This window comes from Hemiscyllium ocellatum, chromosome 11 (assembly GCF_020745735.1).
Source record: "Hemiscyllium ocellatum isolate sHemOce1 chromosome 11, sHemOce1.pat.X.cur, whole genome shotgun sequence".
Taxonomy (NCBI): domain Eukaryota; kingdom Metazoa; phylum Chordata; class Chondrichthyes; order Orectolobiformes; family Hemiscylliidae; genus Hemiscyllium; species Hemiscyllium ocellatum.
This window is the reverse complement of record NC_083411.1, coordinates 11,618,906-11,641,287: the sequence shown is the minus strand read 5'-3', so window position 1 is coordinate 11,641,287 and position 22,382 is coordinate 11,618,906. Positions and strand designations below refer to the sequence as shown.

The window sequence follows — 22,382 nt, the reverse complement described above, 5'->3', positions numbered from 1 at the left end:
ATGAATAGGAAGGGAATAGAGGGAAATGGGATCCTGTAAATGAAAACAGTTACAGTATGAAAGGACAAAATGTGTCAGCACAGGCTTGGAGGGCTGAAGGGCCTGTTCCTGTGCCGTCTTGTTCTTAGTTCTTTGACCTGTATGATTGAGTTATCCATAAACTCGATGCATAATGGAGCAGCTCTCGATTTTCTGTCTCACCAATTGGCTTGGCCCAGATTGACATGAAGTCTAGATGTATCTGGGCAAATTCAACCTTGAGCTAACTTAACAAATAGTAGAAAGTGCAAATCTAAGTGGTTTTGACATAATCTCTTGCTTTTAAATAATCCCTACTCCTTTCAGCCCAATTTGCATGGACATCACTAATGAAAATTACAAGTGTACTTTTTATGTTTGATGTCTATATTTATTACCAATGCATTTGAGGTGATTACATCTCTTTGAGATCCAAGTTTAATTGACTTTACTTAATAATACTGTATGAGGATTAAAAAGTATTCTGATGTTTTATAGACTGCAATGTTAAGGGAATTATTGCCAGCGATAGACCAGTATCAATGGAAAGAAAAATGATGAGGAATTAATATCCATTACTCTTCAGCCATTGGGCTCTTGCAGTCACATCATTAGCATAATCATCTCCAGTGGTACCAATATCCATTCTTTCATAAGTGTGAACATTTCGTGGCCCAGCATTGTATGCTGAAATCCCACCTGTAATAAAGGCACAAGAAAATGCATTTATTGCAATAACAACATGCATTCAATAGCATCATAGTGAAATGTCCTGAAGTGCTTTGTGGGAGATATCATCAAACAAAATTAAACTCGTCAGAGTTGAAAGGTTTGAGTGATAGGGAGAGGCTGTATAGGCTGGAGCTATTTTCCCTGGAGGGTCAGAGGCTGAGGGTTGACCTTATAGAAGTTTATAAAATCATGAGGGCCACAGATAGGGTAAATAGTCAAGGTCTTTTCCAGAGGGTGGGGAGTCCAACAATAGAGGGCATTGGTTAAAATAAGAGGGGAAAAATTTAAAAGGGACCTAAGGGGAAAAAAAATTTCACACACAAGGTGATACCATGTATAGAATGAACTGCTAGAGGATGTGCTGCAGGCTGGTACAATTACAGCACTTGAAGGCGTCTGGATGGGTATATCAATAGGAAGGGTTTGGAGAGATATGGGCCAAAAACTGCCAAATGGGACTAAATTAATTTAGGATATCCAGTTGGCATAGATGAGCTGGACTGAAGAGTCTGTACCTCTCGATGACTCTGTGTGTATATATATATATATATATATATATACACACACACATATAGGAAAGATACTACAATTATCATGGTCGATTTAAATCTGCATCTTGTCTAGATAAATCAGATGAACAAGGGTAACATTGAAGCAAGTTTTTTGAGATCAAGGATCATTTCTTAAACCAATACATTGCACAACTGCTGTATGACTGTACGACTCTATTTTAGATCTAGTAATGTTTAATGAGGTAGCTTTAATAAGAGGTTAAGAATAATCTAAAGAATAGCAAACAGTACAAGGCAAAACTACAAATTCACCTTGAAAGTGAGCAACTTAGGTCTCAATACAGTGTTCTCAATTTAAATAAACACAATCAAAAAGATATGGAGAAAGAGTTATCTAAAGTGGGTTGCTAAATGAACTGAAAGGGAAATCAACGGATGAGCAATGGCAGACATTTAAACGGTTATTTCATTATGCTGAACAAAAATTTATCCTGGTCAAAAAGAAGGACTTAATGAGAAGGAAGAACTACTCATGGTTAACAAAGCCAGTCCAGGAGAGCAACCAATCAAACCTGAAGACATGCAACATGGCAACGAATTGTGGTAGGCTGAAGGATTGGGCTTCTTCTTTGAGAAAACAGCGATAGATGACTGAAAAGCAGGGGAGAATTCATTACGAAGGTAAACTGTTAATAAAATAACAGCAAGTAGTAAGAGCTTCTCCAGGTATATACAAAGAAAGAGATTAGCTAAAGTAAGTGCGGGATTTGCAAGATGCAATTTGGGGTTAATAACAGGGAAATGGAAGGTAATTAAAACCAAGATTTCAGATTGGTTTTCCCAATAGCAGATATTACAAATATCCCAAAGTAACACACAAGCAAAACGCCAATATTACAAAAGGTTTTACAGCAGTCTTTATCATGTAAGAAGAAGTATTTGATGAATTAATGGTACTAAAGGTTGACAAGTCACGAAGACTTGAAGCCCGCTTCTATGAGTTTCAAAGGAAGTGCCGGTAGAGATAGTGAAAGGAAGATTTCAGAGCTCACTAGTTTTTGGGAGGATTCTAGCAGATTGACAAACTGTTAATGTAACACCTCTGTTCAAGAAGGGAGGGAAATAGAAAACAGGAAACAATAGGCTATCCAAACAATATCTGTCATTGGGACAATGTTACAATCCATTATTAAGGAAGAAATAGTAGGGAATTGAGAAAAGCATAATACAACCAGAGTCACCATAGTTCTGTTAAAAGAAAATCATATTTGACAAATATCTTTGGGCTCTTTGAGGAGTTGATCAAGGTGAACCGCTCAATGTAATGCATTTGTATTTCCAGAAGGCATTTTTGAAGATGTCACATAAAAGGTTATTGCAAAGGTAGAAGCTCACAAAATTGGGATAATGGATTAAGCATTGAGTAACACAAAGGAAAAAAGAGAGTTGAGATTAATGGGTCTTTTTCAGGTTGGAAAGATGTAACACTTGGAATGCCACGAGGATCAGTCCTTAGGCCTCAATTATTTACTGTCTGTATGCTGATTTGGAAGAGGATACAGACTGTCATAAATCCATGTTGACTGATAATACAAGGAGGGCGTAATGAAAATGTGAGTTGTCTGCAAGGAGATTTGAATGGGTTGAGTGAATGGCTATAAAGATGGTATTGAATGTGGGGAGGTGTGAGGTCATGTACTGTGAAGGAAGAATAAAAAAGCACAGTATCACTAAAGAAAGTTCAGCTCAGAGGAAGATTTTAACCTACTGCGAATCCTCTTGCAAGGATGCCTTCCTTGAAGAAGCTCTCTTCCTCCCTCTACAAGGATTTCAGTGAGTCTCTCTCTCACTGCACCCCCCAGGTCATCTCCTCTGCACTGAAGCTCTTCAGCCACGTTCTCAAACAGACTCGTTACCACAGCCACATCTCCTTCCTCAGCACCTGCCTACGGAACCGACTGATCCCACACGGACTCCGAACTACATTCCAACCAACAAAATTTGGACCCAACCTGGACAACCTGTACCTACAACAAATCTGAAGCCTCCAGCAACAGACCTCACTCCGGATCCTCCGCTCCACCCTTGCAGCCATGCGTCGCCACCTACATTCACTGCAATCAGCCCTACCACAGCTCAGGACAACACTCTTACAGACCTGCAAAAGACCCCTGCTGTTCTTCATCTACAGAAGAATCCATAAACTAAACAAACAGTTCTTCCTAGCCATATCAGAGATTAAAGACAGTAAGTACCAAAAACTTTCATGTACTTACCCCCACACTCGTGGTCCCTCAACTGTTCCAGAATCTTCTATCGGCCTGTCGGACGCCATTACACATGTGGCCGCTACAGCGCCGGCGGCACCAACGACCGCTGCCAACCGTGACGTCACTTCCGTCCCCACCGACCTCGGAGCCTCCGCGATTGCCGCCCAAACAACTGCCCCGGTGACCACCGCACAGACAACCACTTCCATGATCGTCGACGGACCCGCGACCCACGTGGCTACCGGGAATGACCACGATTCTTCCGTCCCACAACCATTTCCGCCCCTTCGGTTGCCGTCGGCGCAGTCACTTCCACCCCCACTGACATCACTAACCTGCAGAACCACAACGCCTCAGGTTTCCCCGCCCCCACGCCGTCTTTCGTCACTACACGTAACCCCGCCCCCACGCAAACCTTCGTCACCACGCATAACCCCGCCCCCACGCCGTCTTTTGTCACCACACGTAACCCCGCCCCCACGCTTATTTCCGTCACGACGCATGACCCCCCGCCACGCTTGACCCCGCCCCCACATCGAGCAACGTCACCACGTCTAACCCCGCTCCTACGTCGATCTCTGTCCCCGCCCCTAACCCCGCCCCCACCCCCAGCTCCAGTCCCACACCAGGTCCTAGCTCCCAGCCATGCCGGATCTTCACCATCCCTCCAGACCTCCCCCTCTCTGAGGATGAAAGATCAGTCCTCAGCAGGGGCCTCACCTTCATTCCCCTACGCCCTCGGATCAATGAGTTCAACACGTGGCGCGATATTGAACAATTCTTCTGCCGCCTTCGCCTCCGTGCCTACTTTCACAACCAAGACTCCTGCCCACCCCCTGACGACCCCTTCTCCCGCCTCCAACACACCCTATCCACCTGGACACCCCGTGCTGGCCTCTTACCCGCCCTCGACCTCTTTATAGCCAACTGCCGGCGTGACATTAACCGACTCAACCTGTCCACCCCTCTCACCCACTCCAACCTCTCACCCTCAGAACGTGCAGCCCTCCACTCCCTCCGCTCCAATCCCAACCTCACTATCCAACCAGCAGACAAGGGAGGCGCGGTAGTAGTTTGGCGCACCGACCTTTATACCGCTGAGGCCAAACGCCAGCTCGCGGACGCCTCCTCGTATCGCCCCCTTGACCACGACCCCACCTCCCACCACCAAACCATCATCTCCCAGACCATCCATGACCTCATCACCTCAGGGGATCTCCCATCCACCACCTCCAACCTCATAGTCCCACAACCCCGCAACGCCCGTTTCTACCTCCTGCCCAAAATCCACAAACCTGCCTGCCCCGGCCGACCCATTGTCTCAGCCTGCTCCTGCCCCACCGAACTCATCTCCTAATACCTCGACACGGTCCTGTCCCCTTTAGTCCAAGAACTCCCCACCTACGTTCGGGACACCACCCACGCCCTCCACCTCCTCCAGGATTTTCGCTTCCCCGGTCCCCAACGCCTTATTTTCACAATGGACATCCAGTCCCTGTACACCTCCATCCCCCATCACGAAGGACTCAAAGCCCTCCGCTTCTTCCTTTCCCGCCGCACCAACCAGTACCCTTCCACTGACACCCTCCTTCGACTGACTGAACTGGTCCTCACCCTGAATAACTTCTCTTTTCAATCCTCCCACTTCCTCCAAACTAAAGGAGTTGCCATGGGCACCCGCATGGGCCCCAGCTATGCCTGCCTCTTTGTAGGATATGTGGACCAGTCCATCTTCCGCAACTACACTGGCACCATCCCCACCTTTTCCTCCGCTACATCGATGACTGTATCGGCGCTGCCTCGTGCTCCCACGAGGAGGTTGAACAGTTCATCAACTTTACTAACACCTTCCATCCCGACCTCAAATTCACCTGGACTGTCTCAGACTCCTCCCTCCCCTTCCTAGACCTTTCCATCTCTATCTCGGGCGACCGACTCAACACAGACATCTACAATAAACCGACTGACTCCCACAGCTACCTGGACTACACCTCCTCCCACCCTGCCCCCTGTAAAAACTCCATCCCATATTCCCAATTCCTTCGTCTCTGCCGCATCTGCTCCCAGGAGGACCAGTTTCAATGGCCTCCTTCTTCAAGGACCGCAGATTCCCCCCAGACGTGATCGATGATGCCCTCCACCGCATCTCCTCCACTTCCCGCTCCTCCACCCTTGAGCCCCGCTCCTCCAACCGCCACCAAGACAGAACCCCACTGGTTCTCACCTACCACCCCACCAACCTCCGCATACAACGTATCATCCGCCGTAATTTCCGCCACCTCCAAACGGACCCCACCACCAAGGATATATTTCTCTCCCCTCCCCTATCAGCGTTCCGCAAGGACCACTCCCTTCGTGACTCCCTCGTCAGGTCTACACCCCCCACCAACCCAACCTCCACTCCTGGCACCTTCCCCTGCAACCGCAGGAAATGTAAAACTTGCGCCCACACCTCCACACTCACTTCCCTCCAAGGCACCAAGGGATCCTTCCATATCCGCCACAAGTTCACCTGTACCTCCACACACATCATCTATTGCATCCGCTGCACCCGATGTGGCCTCCTCTATATTGGTGAGACAGGCCGCTTACTTGCGGAATGCTTCAGAGAACACCTCTGGGCCGCCCGGACCAACCAACCCAACCACCCCGTGGCTCAACACTTTAACTCTCCCTCCCAGTCCACCGAGTACATGCAGGTCCTTGGACTCCTCCACTGGCAGAACATAACAACACGACGGGTGGAGGAGGAGCGCCTCATCTTCCGCCTGGGAACCATCCAGCCACAAGGAATGAATTCAGATTTCTCCAGTTTCCTCACTTCCCCTCCCCCCACCTTGTCTCAGTCGGTTCCCTCAACTCAGCACCGCCCTCCTAACCTGCAATCCTCTTCCTGACCTCTCCGCCCCCACCCCACTCCGGCCTATCACCCTCACCTTGACCTCCTTCCACCTATCCCACCTCCATCGCCCCTCCCCAAAGTCTCTCCTCCCTACCTTTTATCTTAGCCTGCTTGGCAAACTCTCCTCATTCCTGATGAAGGGCTTATGCTCGAAACGTCGAATTTCCTATTCCTGAGATGCTGCCTAACCTGCTGTGCTTTAACCAGCAACACATTTTCAGCTGTGATCTCCAGCATCTGCAGACCTCATTTTTTACATGAAATACAAATAGTTGTGTGCAGGTTCAACAAGTAGTTCAGAAGGCAAATGGAATTTTGACCTTTGTTTCTTGGTGGTTGGAGTTTAATGGTAAGTTTTACTACAACAATACAGGCTGTTTGTTCTGGCCACAACTGTACTACTGTGTTCAGTTTTGGTCACCCGTTTTTACGCAAGGATAGACTAACAAAGGAGATAGTGCAACAGCGTCTCAATTAGTTGATTCTTGGTATGAATAATTGATATTACAAGAACAGCCAAGCCTCTGTTCATTAGTATTTAGAAGAATAATGAGTAATTTTATAGACAGATTGCAAATTCGGAGGAGCCCTGATAGGCTGGATGTCATGAAGATGTTTCTGCTAGTTAGTGAATCACAAACTAGGTGACATAGTTACAGAACAGCAGAACACGCATTAAAACTGAGAAGCGAAGGAATTCCTTTCCACCAGAGAGTGTGAATGTCTGGAGTTCTCTACCCCAGGGGTATGTAAAGGCTAGACCATTGAAAATATAGGAGGGAGTTGATACATAACAGCATTTGAGACATAAGGCAGATCAAAATGGTGGGGCAGACTTGGGGAGATGAATGACTGACTTATGACCTTAGGCAGTGCATACATCTTTAATGTTGGAATAAATTCTTATTGATAAATTCCTTGCTATCGGACTATATGTAAACGAAAAGTCTCAAACCTTTGAGCTGCTGTTCTTTGGTCCAAGTTGGAAACTTTGCTGCTATTGATTTAATCATGCCTATCAGTATCTCAGTAGCCTGTTGTAGGTGCTCCACGCTGTCCCACTCTCCAACTATTCTGTGCCACCTTTTGTCAACCTGAAATAAACATTACATTTCTTTTCCATGCACAGAGATCTTAGAGCAATGAGAATACATTCAAACATAAATATCAGGATGATTTCAATGTTGTATTCTGGATTTCTTTGTATTCTTGCATGAGATGAGGGTGTGACTGGCTTGGTCAATATTTGTTGTTTTTAAACAGAGAGTCTGCACCAGGCCACTTCCAAGGGCAGTTGAGAGTCATTGCTCAGATCTGGAGTTACTTGTAAGTTAGACATACATTTTCCTACCCGTAAGGACACTCGTGAATCAGATGGGTTTTTCTTATTGACATTCAACAACATCAGGAGGTGATGGTCTACTGATTTTATCACTGGACTGCTCATCCAGTGACTCAATGTTCTGGGGACCAGGATTTAAATCCTACCATAGCAGATGGTGGAATTTGAATTCAATTCATAAAAAAAATCTGGAATTAAAAGTCGAATGATAACTGTGAATTGATTGTTGGAAAACCTCATCTGGTTCACTAGTTTCCTTTAAGGAAGGAAACTATCATCCTTACCTGGGAGTTGCTGAGATATAAATGATAGGCGTGTGGGTGTGGGGAGAAAGTAGCATAGAGTACAATAGTGAGTGGGGGAGGGGATGAGGGTGATAGGTCGAGGTGTTGGGGGGGAGGGGGGAGTGAATAGGTGGAAAGGAAGATAGGCAGGTAGAACAAGTCATGGGGACAGTGCTGAGCTGGAAGTTTGGAATGGCCTACATGTGACTACAGATCCACAGCAAGGTGTTTAGTTCTCAACTGTCCTCTGGGCAATAAGTAGCTGTCAATGCCCTCATCCTGTGAATGATTGAAGAGAAAAAAAACAACAGTTTCATGTCCATCATTAGCACCTTAATTCCAGATTTGTTATTGAATTGAGATTCCACTACGTGCCATGACAAGGCCCCAGAAAATTATTTGTTTCTGGCTCAGAAGTGCAGTAACAATGCTGAAGGGCAAGGCCTTCCCTAAATGTTGCAGGACAATTGGAACTTTCAAGACTGGATTGATGGAATTCTGTTATGTAAGTGATACAGAGATAATGCTGAGATATAGATCTATCACAATCTCATTGAATGTGGAAAACTGACTAGATTGAATGGCTTACTCATGTCGTTGATATTTCTGTCATGCAGGCTGTCACTGAAGGACTGACCTTTGCCTGATGGTTTATGATTTTGCTGTGTGTTGATCAGTTTTTTAATCTGGTGTCACTACCTCCCTGGCTCCAAAACAGAGGCGAAGTGGTTACATCTCAGGATCTGAGATGGAATTAAATTAAATTCTAAAATTCAAACTGATGAATCCACAACATTTGAAAGAGTGCTTCGATTGATTAAAAAAATTAATTTATTGCAATGATCTTTAAATCCTTGTAAGAAAATGCATCTGTACTCATATGGAGAATTAACAAGCACTTGGAGCTGTCAATCAAACTCTGAACTGACAAAGATCCCACTGAGATAATGATAGGTTATAAAATGCAGCTTTAATCCTGCAATGATAATCCCCAGGCTTATGTCAACAGACAGAATGAAATGGCAAGCATTGTTCTTTTTAATGCTATGGAGTTTCCTTTTTCAAAAATTTAAATAGCAAAGATTTTAATGTCCTGACACCTTGACAACATTTTTTCGGATCCTCTGTTCCAAATTCTCAGACATGTGTTGTCACCTACTCTCCTTGCAGTCAGCCCTATCCCAGATCAGGGTCATACTGTCCCAGACCTGCAAAGGACCTCTGCTGTTCTTTATCCTGTGAAGGTTCCACACACTCAACAACGCTTCTTCTCTAGCTCGCCTCCTGACTTCCTTTAACAGCTCCACTCCACTTGACAAATTCAATGCGTTTATTTCCCTTTTATTCCTATCAATGTTACCTTCAACTCTCCCAAAAGAGCAATTTCTCTCTCTCAAGAGTTTCATGATGTTTCCCAAAAGAGACATGGGACCATTTCTAAAAGGGTGCTTGGTCTAGTTTGTCTGCAAAAAAGAATCCATTAATATTTATCTCTAACATCATCTTAAAATATACTTCATTCACTATTCGTGTGCCATTGATGACACATATCAATAACTCAGTAAGTCTTCTTCAACAATATATCTTTACAATCTAGAAAGACAAGGGCAGATACAAGTGATACAAGCACCAGCATGTTCCCCTTCAAAGTCACAGATCTTTCTGACTTAGAATTATATTACCATTCCTTAACAGTTGCAGTGTGAAAATCTTGGCTCTCCCTTGCTAATAGTATTGTGGGTGCAACCACAGTCCGAGGAATGCACCTTTTCATCATTCCTTCTTCAGTGCTGACACCAGGAATGAATGACTAGAAGTAAAATGCCATTGAAAACAGTAACTCCAAACCTACTCGCCTGCTGGTAACAATGCACGAAGGATCTTTTTCAACATTTTACCAACATGCCTCTGCTCACCTCACAGGGTGAAACTAAAATGAGTCACGACCTATGAAGTGAATTAAGAGAAAATGAGAAAATCAAGAAGGAATCCTGCTTAGTTCTTCTGATATCTTGCAACTTAAAAGCACTTTTGCACGTTGTATATTTAAATGCACCTGCGTTTCCAATATGAGGGTACAGCTAGCTGGATTGTAATATGCAAAATTCAATATATGAATCTATGCTTATATTTTCAAATGACTTCAACCCAAGAATGATCCTGATCTGTGGGCTGATGCCTTGTATAATTGTAATTAGGACATGGTATTTAATGATCTACTCATTCCTCTAGAATATCCATTTTGAAAAGAAATAAACTATTCCTTACTCTTTTCACATCAATGAAACACTTTCCTCTATGTAACTCCATACCTTAGCCTCATGAATGCCCCAGAATCAAGGAACAACTTGCACGTTTTGTCTTTGGTGTGTGGAAGGGCACTGCATCATTGTCATACCCAATCACTGCTTTCACACCAATTTTCCCCCTCCATGGTTGAGCAGAAACAGAAAATCTACCATCGAACCTAGCTCGCAGCTGGGTTTGAGGAGGAAACAATAAAGACTGCAGATGCTGGAAGCCAGCTGAAGGATTCCTGATGAAGTATTGACATTCCTGCTCCTCAGATGCTTTCTGACCTGCTGTGTGCACTCATAGCTGGGTTTATAATGGATTACATGATCAGGGAGTCACTGGTTATTGAAGGAGGAATATGGAGTCGGAGGTCACAATCCGATCAACCATGGTCCATCTGAATGCCCAGACTCTTCTAGAAAGGCTGAATAGCCTAACTCTGTTCCTAATATCTGTGTATTTATGTAGATCTGCTTTACAGGGTTTTGTAAAGTGACTTGCTGCCTACCTGCATGAGACCAAAAGCATTTCCGTTGTCTCCCCATCCATTTATTAAGGCATTGCCACCACGGGATTCCCGGGAGATGAGAGCACCAATTATGGCTGGATCGATCTGGTTGGCACAGGCAACTTTATCGATCAAAGTCTTGTACTTGTTCACTCTGTTCAAATCCATGCTCATCATCTTATGAGAGGCAGCAACACCTGAAAAAGAAATATCAACCAAAAATCCAATGCACTGCACTTGGCATTAACCTGTGTGTTGTGTGCTGTAACCATCAGAGACAGAAATCTTACGTCTCTGTTAATTAAAACTAAACGTCCAGAAAAATTTGCCTCACCTCGTAATCTGTTAACAGTGTGAGGGAGTGAAAGATACCTCCTAATTTCCAATATGTAAAGAAAGATAACTTATTTTCCGAATGGAAGATTAGATTCCCTACAGTATGGAAACAGGCCATTTGGCCCAACAAGTGCACACCGACCCTCTGAAAACTAACCCACCCAGACCCATTTCTCTCTGACTAATGCACGGAACACTATTGTCAATTTAGCATGGTCAATCCACCCTCATCTGCACATCTTTGGACTGTGGAAGGTTGCCAGGGTTGGAAGATTTGAGCTACAGGGAGAGACTGAACAGGCTGGGGCTGCTTTCATTGGAGCGTCGGAGACTTAGGGGTGAACTTATGGAGGTTTACAAAATTATGAGGGGCATGGATAAGGCAGCACCATGGCACAGTGGTTAGCGCTGCTGTCTCACAGCGCCTGAGACCCGGGTTCAATTCCCGACTCAGGCGACTGACTGTGTGGAGTTTGCCCGTTCTCCCCGTGTCTGCGTGGGTTTCCTCCGGGTGCTCCGGTTTCCTGCCACAGTCTAAAGATGTGCGGGTCAGGTGAATTGGCCATGCTAAATTGCCCGTAGTGTTAGGTAGGGGGTAAATGTAGGAGTATGGGTGGGTTGCGCTTCGGCGGGTCGGTGTGGACTTGTTGGGCCGAAGGGCCTGTTTCCACACTGTAAGTAATCTAATCTAAATAGGCAAAGTATTTTCCCTGGGGTCGGGGAGTGTAGAACTAAAGGTCATAGGTTTAGGGTGTCAGAGCAAAGATATAAAAGACACCTAAGAGGCAACTTTTTCATGCAGAAGGTGGTACGTATATGGAATGAGATGCCAGAGGATGTGGTGGAGGTGGTCCAATTGCAACATTTAAGAGGCATCTAGATGGGTATATGAATAGGAAGGGTTTGGAGGGATATGGTCGGGTGCTGGCAGGTGTGACTAGATTGGGTTGGGATATCTGGTTGGCATGAACAGGTTTGACTGAAGGGTCTGTTTCCATGCTGTACATCTCTATGACTCTATGACTCTATGAAGGAAACTGGACTACCCAGAGGAATCCCATGCAGATACACAGGAAATGTGTGAACTCCACACAGAGTGGAATTGAACATTGAACAGTTTCTGGCTCTGTGAGGTTGCAGTGCTAACCACTGAACCACCTTGCAGTCCTGAAATAAACAGCACTATTAAAAATCTGAACATTTTTTCACCTAACTGAACACAACCTATTAACATTCTGTTCCAATAAGACAACTATTAGATGTTACATTAACTTATTTTCATGTCCACAGAGTCTCTGGGTTCTCTGATGTCTTCAGTCTTCCATCTGCTGATCTCCCACTTTCTGTTTGCTGTGAGTATGAGTTACAAGAAAAGGTTCCTTTTGATATAGTGTGTCTCCTAATTTCTTTGAGAGCAAGATTTTAGATGGGCAGTTAGGTCTCCGGCTCTGTAGTAGTTCCTCTGCTGTTCGTGGCGGTTGCTCAATTTTCAAAAGGCCTGTGTTTTTTATACCCCCAACATCATTCCTTCTCATTGGTCCAATGTCATTAAAACAATAACTTCAAACTCAATTGAGTTTTAGTATCCTGGGCATAATTTGAAGTCATTGGCTAAATTTGAATCATTGTCAAAACAGTAACCAAAACTCGGGTATCACTTTAACAGCCAATTGTTTCATGAAACTATTTTGGAACAGCCCGTGTCCCAGCCTTTCCATTCGGGCAGCTACGCCTGCACTTAAAGTTTTCTTCAATCTTCAGAAAACACATGCTTTCAACGTGACAATTAAAACTGACCCCACCATCCCAAATAAATGATTGGAAATTGTACTCTTTTCGTCCAGTTCTCTGGCTTCTTATAAATTTGTTCATGGATGTCAGAGAGTCATAGAGATGTACAACATGGAAACAGACACTTTGGTCCAACCCATCCATGCCAACCAGATATCCCAACCCAATCTAGTCCCACCTGCCAGCACCCAGCCAATATCCCTCCAAAACTTTCTTATTCATATACCCATCCAAATGCCTCTTAAATGTTGCAATTGTACTAGCCTCCACCACATCCTCTGGCAGCTCATTCCATACATGTACCACCCTGCACATGAAAAAGTTGACCCTTAGGTCTCTGTTATATCTTTCCCCTCTCACCCTAAACCTATGCCCTCTAGTTCTGCACTCCCCGACCCCAGGGAAAATACTTTGCCTATTTATCCTTTCCATGCCCCTCATAATTTTGTAAACCTCGATAAGGTCACCCCTCAGCCTCTGACGCTCCAGGGAAAACAGCCCCAGCCTATTCAGCCTCTCCCTGTAGCTCAGATCCTCCAACTTGTAAATCTTTTCTGAACCCTTTCAAGTTTCACATCTTTCTGATAGGAAGAAGGAGACCAGAATTGCACACAATATTCCAACAGTGGCCTAACTAATGTCCTGAACAGCCGCAATATGACCTCCCAACTCCTGTACTTTGGGGTGACACAGTGGCTCAATGGTTAGCACAGCTGCCTCACCACACCAGGGTCCCAGGTTCGATTCCAGTCTTGGGCAACTGTCTGTGTGGAGTTTACACATTCTCCCTGTGTCTGTGTGGGTTTCCACCGGGTGCTCCGGTTTCCTCCCACAGTCACAAAGATGTGCAGATCAGATGAATTGGCCATGCTAAATTTCCCATAGTGTTAGGTGCATTAGTCAGAGGGAAATGGGTCTGGTGGGTTACTTTTCAGAGGGTCGATGTGGACTGGTTGGGCCGCAGAGCCTGTTTCCACACTGTAGGGAATCTAATCTAATACTCTGACTAATAAAGGAATGCATACCAAACGCCTTCTTCACTATCCTATCTACCTGCGACTCCAATTTCAAGGAACTATGAACTGCACTACAAGGTCTCTTTGTTCAGCAACACTCCCTAGGATCTTACCATTAGGTGTATAAGTCCTGCTGAGATTCGCTTTCCCAAAATGCAGCACCTCGCAGTTATCTGAATTAAACTCCATCTGCCACTTCTCAGCCCATTGGCCCACTGGGTCCAGATCCTGTTGTAATCTGAGGTAACCCTCTTCGCTGTCCACTACACCTCCAATTTTGGTGTCATCTGCAAACTTACTAACTGTACCTCTTATGCTCGCATCCAAATCATTTATGTAAATAACAATAAGTAAAGGACCCAGCACCGTATCCATGTAGCACTCCACTGGTCACAGGCCTCCAGTCTGAAAAACATCCCTCCATCTCCACCCTCTGTCTTCTACCTTTGAGCCAGTTCTGTATCCAAACAGCTAGTTCTTGATTACATGTCCAATGATATTACCCTCCCCTTAACGTGATTGAAGGTTCAGACAGCTCTCAGTCATTCACCACGCGTTCTTTTGTGTCTGACTCTGGTGGAGATGTGAAGGCATAAAAATGTAGCCAAGTCCCAATCCAACCTCTGTCCAAATCATATCTGACTACCGGTTATCTTCTTACTACAAAGGACACATTTATTCCTCATCAACAATGAACATATTAAGGACCAGTTTTTGGGGAACAGGGAGTTTGGGATCCTGGAGATTACATTAGAGTACAGTATTTTAAGATAAACAGCTAATAAAGCACAGACTATGTTGTTTGCCACCACCTTTAAGGATTTGGTCAGGATTTGAAAGGTTAGAGTACCCAATGCCAAGCCCAGGTGTCTATGGTTATCTGACTTGTCTCTCAATACAGACACAGAAAGTGCTGGAGAAACTCAGCAGGTCTGGTAGCAATTTTTTTAGATTAGATTAGATTACTTACAGTGTGGAAACAGGCCCTTCGGCCCAACAAGTCTACACCGACCCATCGAAGTGCAACCCACCCATACCCCTACATTTACCCTTTACCTAACACTACGGGCAATTTAACACGGCCAATTCACCTGACCCGCACATCTTTGGACTGTGGGAGGAAACCGGAGCACCCGAAGGAAACCCACGCAGACATGGGGAGAACGTGCAAACTCCCCACAGTCAGTCGCCTGAGTCGGGAATTGAACCCGGGTCTCAGGCGCTATGAGGCAGCAGTGCTAACCACTGTGCCACCGTGCCGCCCGCCTTTCTGCAGAGAAAGCAGAATTAATGTTTTGGCGACAGTAACTCTTCTTCAGAATTGAAAGGGCTGGAAATAGTGAGAAAAAAATGAGCAGATTGTTCCTCTAGCTTTTCGTTGGATGAGTGACAGGCCCACAATCCTCTGGACAGAGTTGATGCATTCCACAAAGGACTCACCCAGTCTGTTTTTGATCTTGCCAATGTAAAGGAGACCACATTATGAGTAGCAATTGCAGTAGATTAGACAAAAGGAAGTGTAAGTAAAACACTGCTTCACCTTTTGACAGTGAGGAAGGAGGAGGTGAAAGACCACACATTAAACACATGCAAAAACGTAAAACGTTGCTTGTGTTGCGTTTCATTGGAATGCTATGGCTGGCCCAGGACAGAAATGTTAAAGTCTGAGTGAAGATTTGTAGCTCGGGTGTCGGTTGTTGTGGTTTTGTTCGCCGAGCTGGAAGTTTTTGCTGCAAACGTTTCGTCCCCTGGCTAGGAGACATCATCAGTGCAGTGGGAGCCTCCTGTGAAGCGCTGCTTTGCTGTTTCTTCCGGTATTTATAGTGGTTTGTTCTTGCCGCTTCCGGGTGTCAGTTTCAGCTGTCCGTTGTAGTGGTTTGTATATGGGGTCCAGGTCGATGTGTCTGTTGATGGAGTTTGTGGATGAATGCCATGCTTCTAGGAATTCCCTGGCTGTTCTCTGTCTGGCTTGCCCTATGATAGTAGTGTTTTCCCAGTCGAATTCATGTTGCTGGTTGTCTGAGTGTATGGCTACTAGGGATAGCTGGTCGTGTCGTTTTGTGGCTAGCTGATGTTCATGGATGAGGATTGTTAGCTGTCTTCCTGTTTGTCCTATATAGTGTTTTGTGCAGTCCCTGCATGGTATCTTGTAAACTATGTTAGTTTGGCTCGTGCTGGGTATTGGGTCCTTTGTTCTAGTAAGTTGTTGTCTGAGAGTGGATGTTGGCTTGTGTGCCGTTATGAGTGCTAAGGGTCGCAGTAGAGTGGCTGTCAGTTCTGAGACACTCCTGACATATGGTAGTGTGGCTAGTCCTTTTGGTTGTGGCATGTCCTCGTTCCATGGTCTATCTCTTAGGCATCTGGTGATAAAGTTGCGTGGGTATCCGTTTTTGGCGAATACCTTGTATAGGTGTTCCTCTTCCTCTTTTCGCAGTTCTGGTGTACTGCGCAAAAAAACGGCACTAAAAGAAAAAATGTCCAAACTAACACACAAAAAGGAGGACACTACAACACACACCTGGGTTAAAAACCTCTCCCACAGACATGGAAAGAACTATACTTGCCAAGGGACTTAAATACAACCACAGGGATGCCAACACAGCAGACTTCCTAGCAGCACTAGAATGCACACTCAGGAACAATGGACTGACAGAAAAGACACAACAAACAGTGAGACAAACGGTCGTACCTATGATGATAAGAAGACGACAAACACATAACGTCAACACCAAGGAGAGGGAAGCACTGAAAGCACTGAAAAATGACAAGAACATAATCATACTACCAGCAGACAAAGGCAGAATGACGGTCATCCTAGATAAATCAGACTACATCAATAAAGCACAACAACTACTCGCAGACACCAACACCTACCAAAGGAAGGATTCCGACCCCACACCACAACTCACCAATAGAATGAACAACACACTAAGGAATCTACAAAAAAACGGACAGATAACCAAAGCGGACCTACAAAGAATGAAACCTGAAAGCAACAACACCCCCAGATTCTATGGACTACCCAAAGTACACAAACCAGACATCCCACTGAGACCCATAGTATCACTACCAGGGATACCAGCATACAAACTGGCCAAAGAACTACAACAAAAACTGAAACACCTGGTCAGCGGATCCAAACACTTCATACAATCAACACAGGAATTCTTGGACATCATCAGGAATACACACATAGACAAAGAAGAAACCATGATCTCATTCGACGTGACGGCACTGTTCACTTCAATTGACAAAACCCTAGCCAGAGAAACTATAGCCAACCTACTGGACATACATAACAGAACACAGGAGGCCGAACCTATCAACAAGGACGGCATACTGAAACTACTGGACCTATGCCCCACCACACACTTTACATTCAACAATCAGATATACGAACAAATCAACGGAACACCCATGGGGTCACCAATCTCGGGACTCATAGCAGAGGCAGTTATGCAAAGGTTAGAACATACAGCCCTACCACAAATCCAACCCAAACTCTGGATCAGATATGTAGATGACACCTTTGTAATCATCAAAAACACAGAAATACAAAAAACACACCGGATCATCAACGCCACACTCACAGGAATCCGATTCACGATAGAAGAGGAAAAGGATAGCCAACTCCCGTTCCTAGACGTGTTAGTAGAGAGAACACCTAACGGAGAATTCACCACAAGGGTACACAGGAAACCAACACACACAGACCAAGTCCTAAACTATGAAAGTAACCACCCCAACACACACAAACGAAGCTGCATCAGGACACTATTCAAAAGAGCCACAACACACTGCAGTACACCAGAACTGCGAAAAGAGGAAGAGGAACACCTATACAAGGTATTCGCCAAAAACGGATACCCACGCAACTTTATCACCAGATGCCTAAGAGATAGACCACGGAACGAGGACATGCCACAACCAAAAGGACTAGCCACACTACCATACGTCAGGAGCGTCTCAGAACTGACAGCCAGACTACTGCGACCCTTAGCACTCATAACGACACACAAGCCAACATCCACGCTCAGACAACAACTTACTAGAACAAAGGACCCAATACCCAGCACGAGCCAAACTAATGTAGTTTACAAGATACCATGCAGGGACTGCACAAAACACTATATAGGACAAACAGGAAGACAGCTAACAATCCGCATCCATGAACATCAGCTAGCCACAAAACGACACGACCAGCTATCCCTAGTAGCCATACACTCAGACAACCAGCAACATGAATTCGACTGGGAAAACACTACTATCATAGGGCAAGCCAGACAGAGAACAGGCAGGAAATTCCTAGAAGCATGGTATTCAACCACAAACTCCATCAACAGACACATCGACCTGGACCCCATATACAAACCACTACAACGGACAGCTGAAACTGACACCCGGAAGCGGCAAGAACAAACCACTATAAATACCGGAAGAAACATCAAAGCAGCGCTTCACAGGAGGCTCCCACTGCACTGATGATGTCTCCTAGCCAGGGGACGAAACGTTTGCAGCAAAAACTTCCAGCTCGGCGAACAGAACCACAACAACAGAAATGTTAGCCTGGCAACAAAGTGGTTTATTGTAGTGGTAATACAACTGGAAGGCCTGAGTCAGTCTTATCTCTCAATGTAGATTAGATTCCCCTACAGTGTGGAAACAGACCCTTCAGCCCAACAATTCCACAAAGACCCTCTGAAGAATAACCCACCCAGTCCCATTTCCCTTTGACTAATGCACCTAATGCCATAGGCAATTTAGCATGGCCAATTCACCTGACCTGCACATCTTTGGACTGCAGGAGGAAACTTGAACACCCAAAGGAAACCCACGCAGACTTGGAGAGAATATGTAAACTCCACACAGACAGTCGCCTGAGGCTGAAATCGAACCAGGGAACCCTGGTGCTGTAAGGCAACAGTGCTAACCACTGAGCCACCATGTAAATGATAGTGCTGTGGGTAAGGGATAATGGTCAGATTGTGAGCCCATGCATCATCTCATTAAAACTATGTTCAAAAGAATTCCTGATAGGACCAACATAATTTTCCAATAAAGGTCTCAATTTTGAATGCAAATTGCAGAATGAGTAAAACTTGATAAAACAACTGTGAATGGGAATTCACTTTCAAAGTATCCCTATACATTGCAGATGCATACCAATCATGGAAATGTTAAGTTATGTTGATTCCTCACCTGTTACACTCAGCTTGTCCTGTTTTGCTGTTTTATCAGAAGCACCAGTTGTATCAACCTTTGTGATATCACCATAGATGGAGGTATCTAGCACAATGAAGATAAAATGGCTGAGTTATGGAAAAGTGGCAAACACCAAGCAAATGCAGCAGTAGTGCCCATAATGTATCCTCTGATCCTGAGTGAGGTGAAGGCTAAAGCAGCTTCTGGGGAGTATTTGACCCAGGAGTGCTCCCCACATTGAGGTAACTGACTCTAGTCAAGCAGAAGAAACATCTCCATTCTCAGTGGAGATACAGTCTCACTGAAGTGTTACAGCACAGAAGGAAGTGACTTGGCCCATTGTGCCTGCTCCAGTTCTATTACTTAATGCCAATTTCCTTCCCATTCGCCATATTCCTGCGCAGCTTCACAATCCAAATAATCACCCCTTGAATGCTGCAATTGAACCTGCCTCCACCACACTTCCAGACAGTGCATTTCATACCCTAACTACAAACTATGTGACAAAGATTTTTCTGAAATTGTTTGCGCAGCACTGTAGATCGATGCCGTCTCACTCCTTGTATGCGCGGAACAGCTTCTCTCTATCTTATGTCCTGTCTGCTCTATATGACACTCTGTATATCACCTTTCATTAAAAATTCAAAGATTAACAATTAGTAGAGCTATGAGGGAAGAGCCAGGGAGTGGCATTATTTATTAAATGTTGCCTTTAAAATATAACTTTTAATCAGTACAAGTGAACTCCAGGATGTTTCAAATATTGGATGGAAAATTAAGGTTACCCTGATTGTTGGACAAAGGGGATGCAATTCATGACAAGACCCCTCCAAGTTGTCCCCGTGTGCAGTTGGGGAAGCTTTGGTTACTGACCAGAGGTACAGCAGCCTGTTCCTCTTCAAGGCAATGGGGTTGGGGGTGGTGGGCGATTGTTAGAGGAGATTCCGTGCTGGAGGAAGTTGGGTTGCTAGCTCTGACATCCCTAGTGGTGACTCGCTTTACCTCAAAAATCCTTACTTCCTGTATTATCACTGGGAGGTTACCTCCCTTTGTTGCTGGTGCCTCGATCGTAATGGGGTGGGGTCAATCTATATTGACACATTGTCTGTAATTGGACTTTTAATCATGGAAATTGCCTATCCACCTATGTTCCTGTCCTTTTCCAACTGTGTCATTGTCAAGATGCCCCAATCTGTGTTGTCGTGGGAAGGGACAATGAACCAACATGGCTGCCAGATCCATCTCAGCTCCTGTTGCCTATAAACTTCAGGGCTATGGGATGCACAGACCGTCAGATAAAGCAGACAGATCAACTGCCAACATAATGTCATGTGATCTAAAGAGGCTGGACTGGTGCAATCACTGCTGAAAATGTGTTGCTGGTTAAAGCACAAATTCCTTAGATGCTGCCTAACCTGCTGTGCTTTAACCAGCAACACATTTTCAGCATGTGATCTCCAGCATCTGCAGACCTCATTTTTTACTGGTGCAATCACTGGGCAATCTTGGCACTTACCTGTAGTGGCAAATGTATGGGGGTTAGCGAGGGTGGCATAAACTCAATTAACCAATCCCTCAGCGATGGGATTAGATTTACTGATATGCATGCCATAAATGCAGCCTACAGACTGTAGGCTTTCCCAAAATGTCATATATTCTTTCATCCATTTGTGCAACAGTTTCAGAAACTTGTAGATTTATTCCAAAAACTGTGAATCACTGTATTGTATCAAAGAGCATCATTTAAATCACTGCCATGATTATTGATTGTGTAAATTGTACATAACATCATTGAGCAACTGTTACTGCAACATCCAGTGCTACAAACTTTCAATCTTCCACACTTGCACATGCATTTCTTTTCACACAAATGTTGTGACCAGTGTAGCATAATGAGACTATACAACTAGTTACCCAATGTTCTCCTTTACCATACCAAATAAAGTTGGAATGATAAGTGCAAAAGTATAGGACAGCATGAAACTGGCGAGTGCTTAATACTCTCTGACTGGCTCAGTAAAGAGAACAAAGAAATGAGCTAACATCCTGAGTTCCCTTTGTTTCCTCCTCATCATTTCATGCCTCCCGTCCATATCCCAAATGTTTTTCCTTCTGTATTACAGATTATAGGGGCATTTGAAGTAGCTTTGCTTCTTGCTAACGTTCCCTGCCCCTCTGTATCTGTCAGGGCAGAGGAGGGAACTACAGTGTGACTTTTAGCGTAGAGCAATGCCATGAGGAGTGACACCTTTGGAGGAGAAGGGGACCTTTGGAGGGGAAAGGGACTTTTGACTCTGCTGGGCAATTGACTTCAGCCAGAATTGTTGTTATTGGAGTAAATTCTTTCATCAGTTTCATAGCTATGAGAGTACAGAAACAGTACTTACTCCTTGTAAAACATTATTTCCCGCCATCTTAAAATTACATTTTAATGTTAACTTTCAAATTAATGCATAGAAAATGGCATTAAAAGCAAAAGTACAGGAACAAGGCATTTGATCTGTCTGTTCTATCCTCGCATTTAAGATTCTCAATGCTTGCCTCCTTAAGACGGGTTACATCTGAAACATCGACTTCTCCACCTCCGGCTGCTGGCTTGCTGTGTTCTTGCAGCCCCCTACCTGTCTATCCTACAATTCTTGAACTTACTGATCAGAATATGCTACCCATTGCATATTTTGACTCTTAACATTAATTTGAAATATGAATGCCGAATGGAATATCAGAAGAAATACTCACCAATTACTGTGCACATTGCTGCTGTCACACTGGAAATCAAATGAGCTGGGCTGTGGCTGGAAGTTACACAAATACCAGATGTGTGATCAGAATGGAATGCTCTTGGAAATTATTCAGAATCTTTTCACACTCAAGTTCTCCCCTATTTTTAAAGAAAGATTTACTGTAAAGTGTGAAGAGCAGTAACTTACCAATTCCATCAAATATGATAGTTGTGGCAGGAGGGGTGATGTGTGCTGGGCTGAACACCAATCAATCTAGGATGAACACATTTCTAGTAAATGTTTGCAACTTGAGACCTTTGGATCCGTGTCGAGAAGCTGGATTTTGAGCTTCAGACATTGCACAACATTAGAGAAGGGGATAGTTAGCTAGACCCTTTACTTCAGAAAGCCTACACACCTCTGGGTAATTTAAATTCAAATTTGGTCTGTG

At 44.6% G+C, this 22,382-nt stretch overlaps 1 protein-coding gene across 1 annotated transcript; it reads right to left on the bottom strand.

Annotated features, from left to right (window-relative positions):
* Positions 1 to 422: 422 nt before the first annotated feature.
* Positions 423 to 21,973, bottom strand: LOC132820097 (lysozyme g-like). The gene is made up of 5 exons (XM_060832016.1): positions 21,948 to 21,973; positions 19,206 to 19,292; positions 10,864 to 11,060; positions 7,390 to 7,528; positions 423 to 717 (listed from the first exon to the last, which is right to left on the bottom strand). The coding sequence occupies exons 1-5, from the start codon at positions 21,961 to 21,963 to the stop codon at positions 584 to 586; spliced, it is 573 nt and encodes a 190-aa protein (XP_060687999.1). The 5' UTR covers positions 21,964 to 21,973; the 3' UTR covers positions 423 to 583.
* Positions 21,974 to 22,382: the final 409 nt, after the last annotated feature.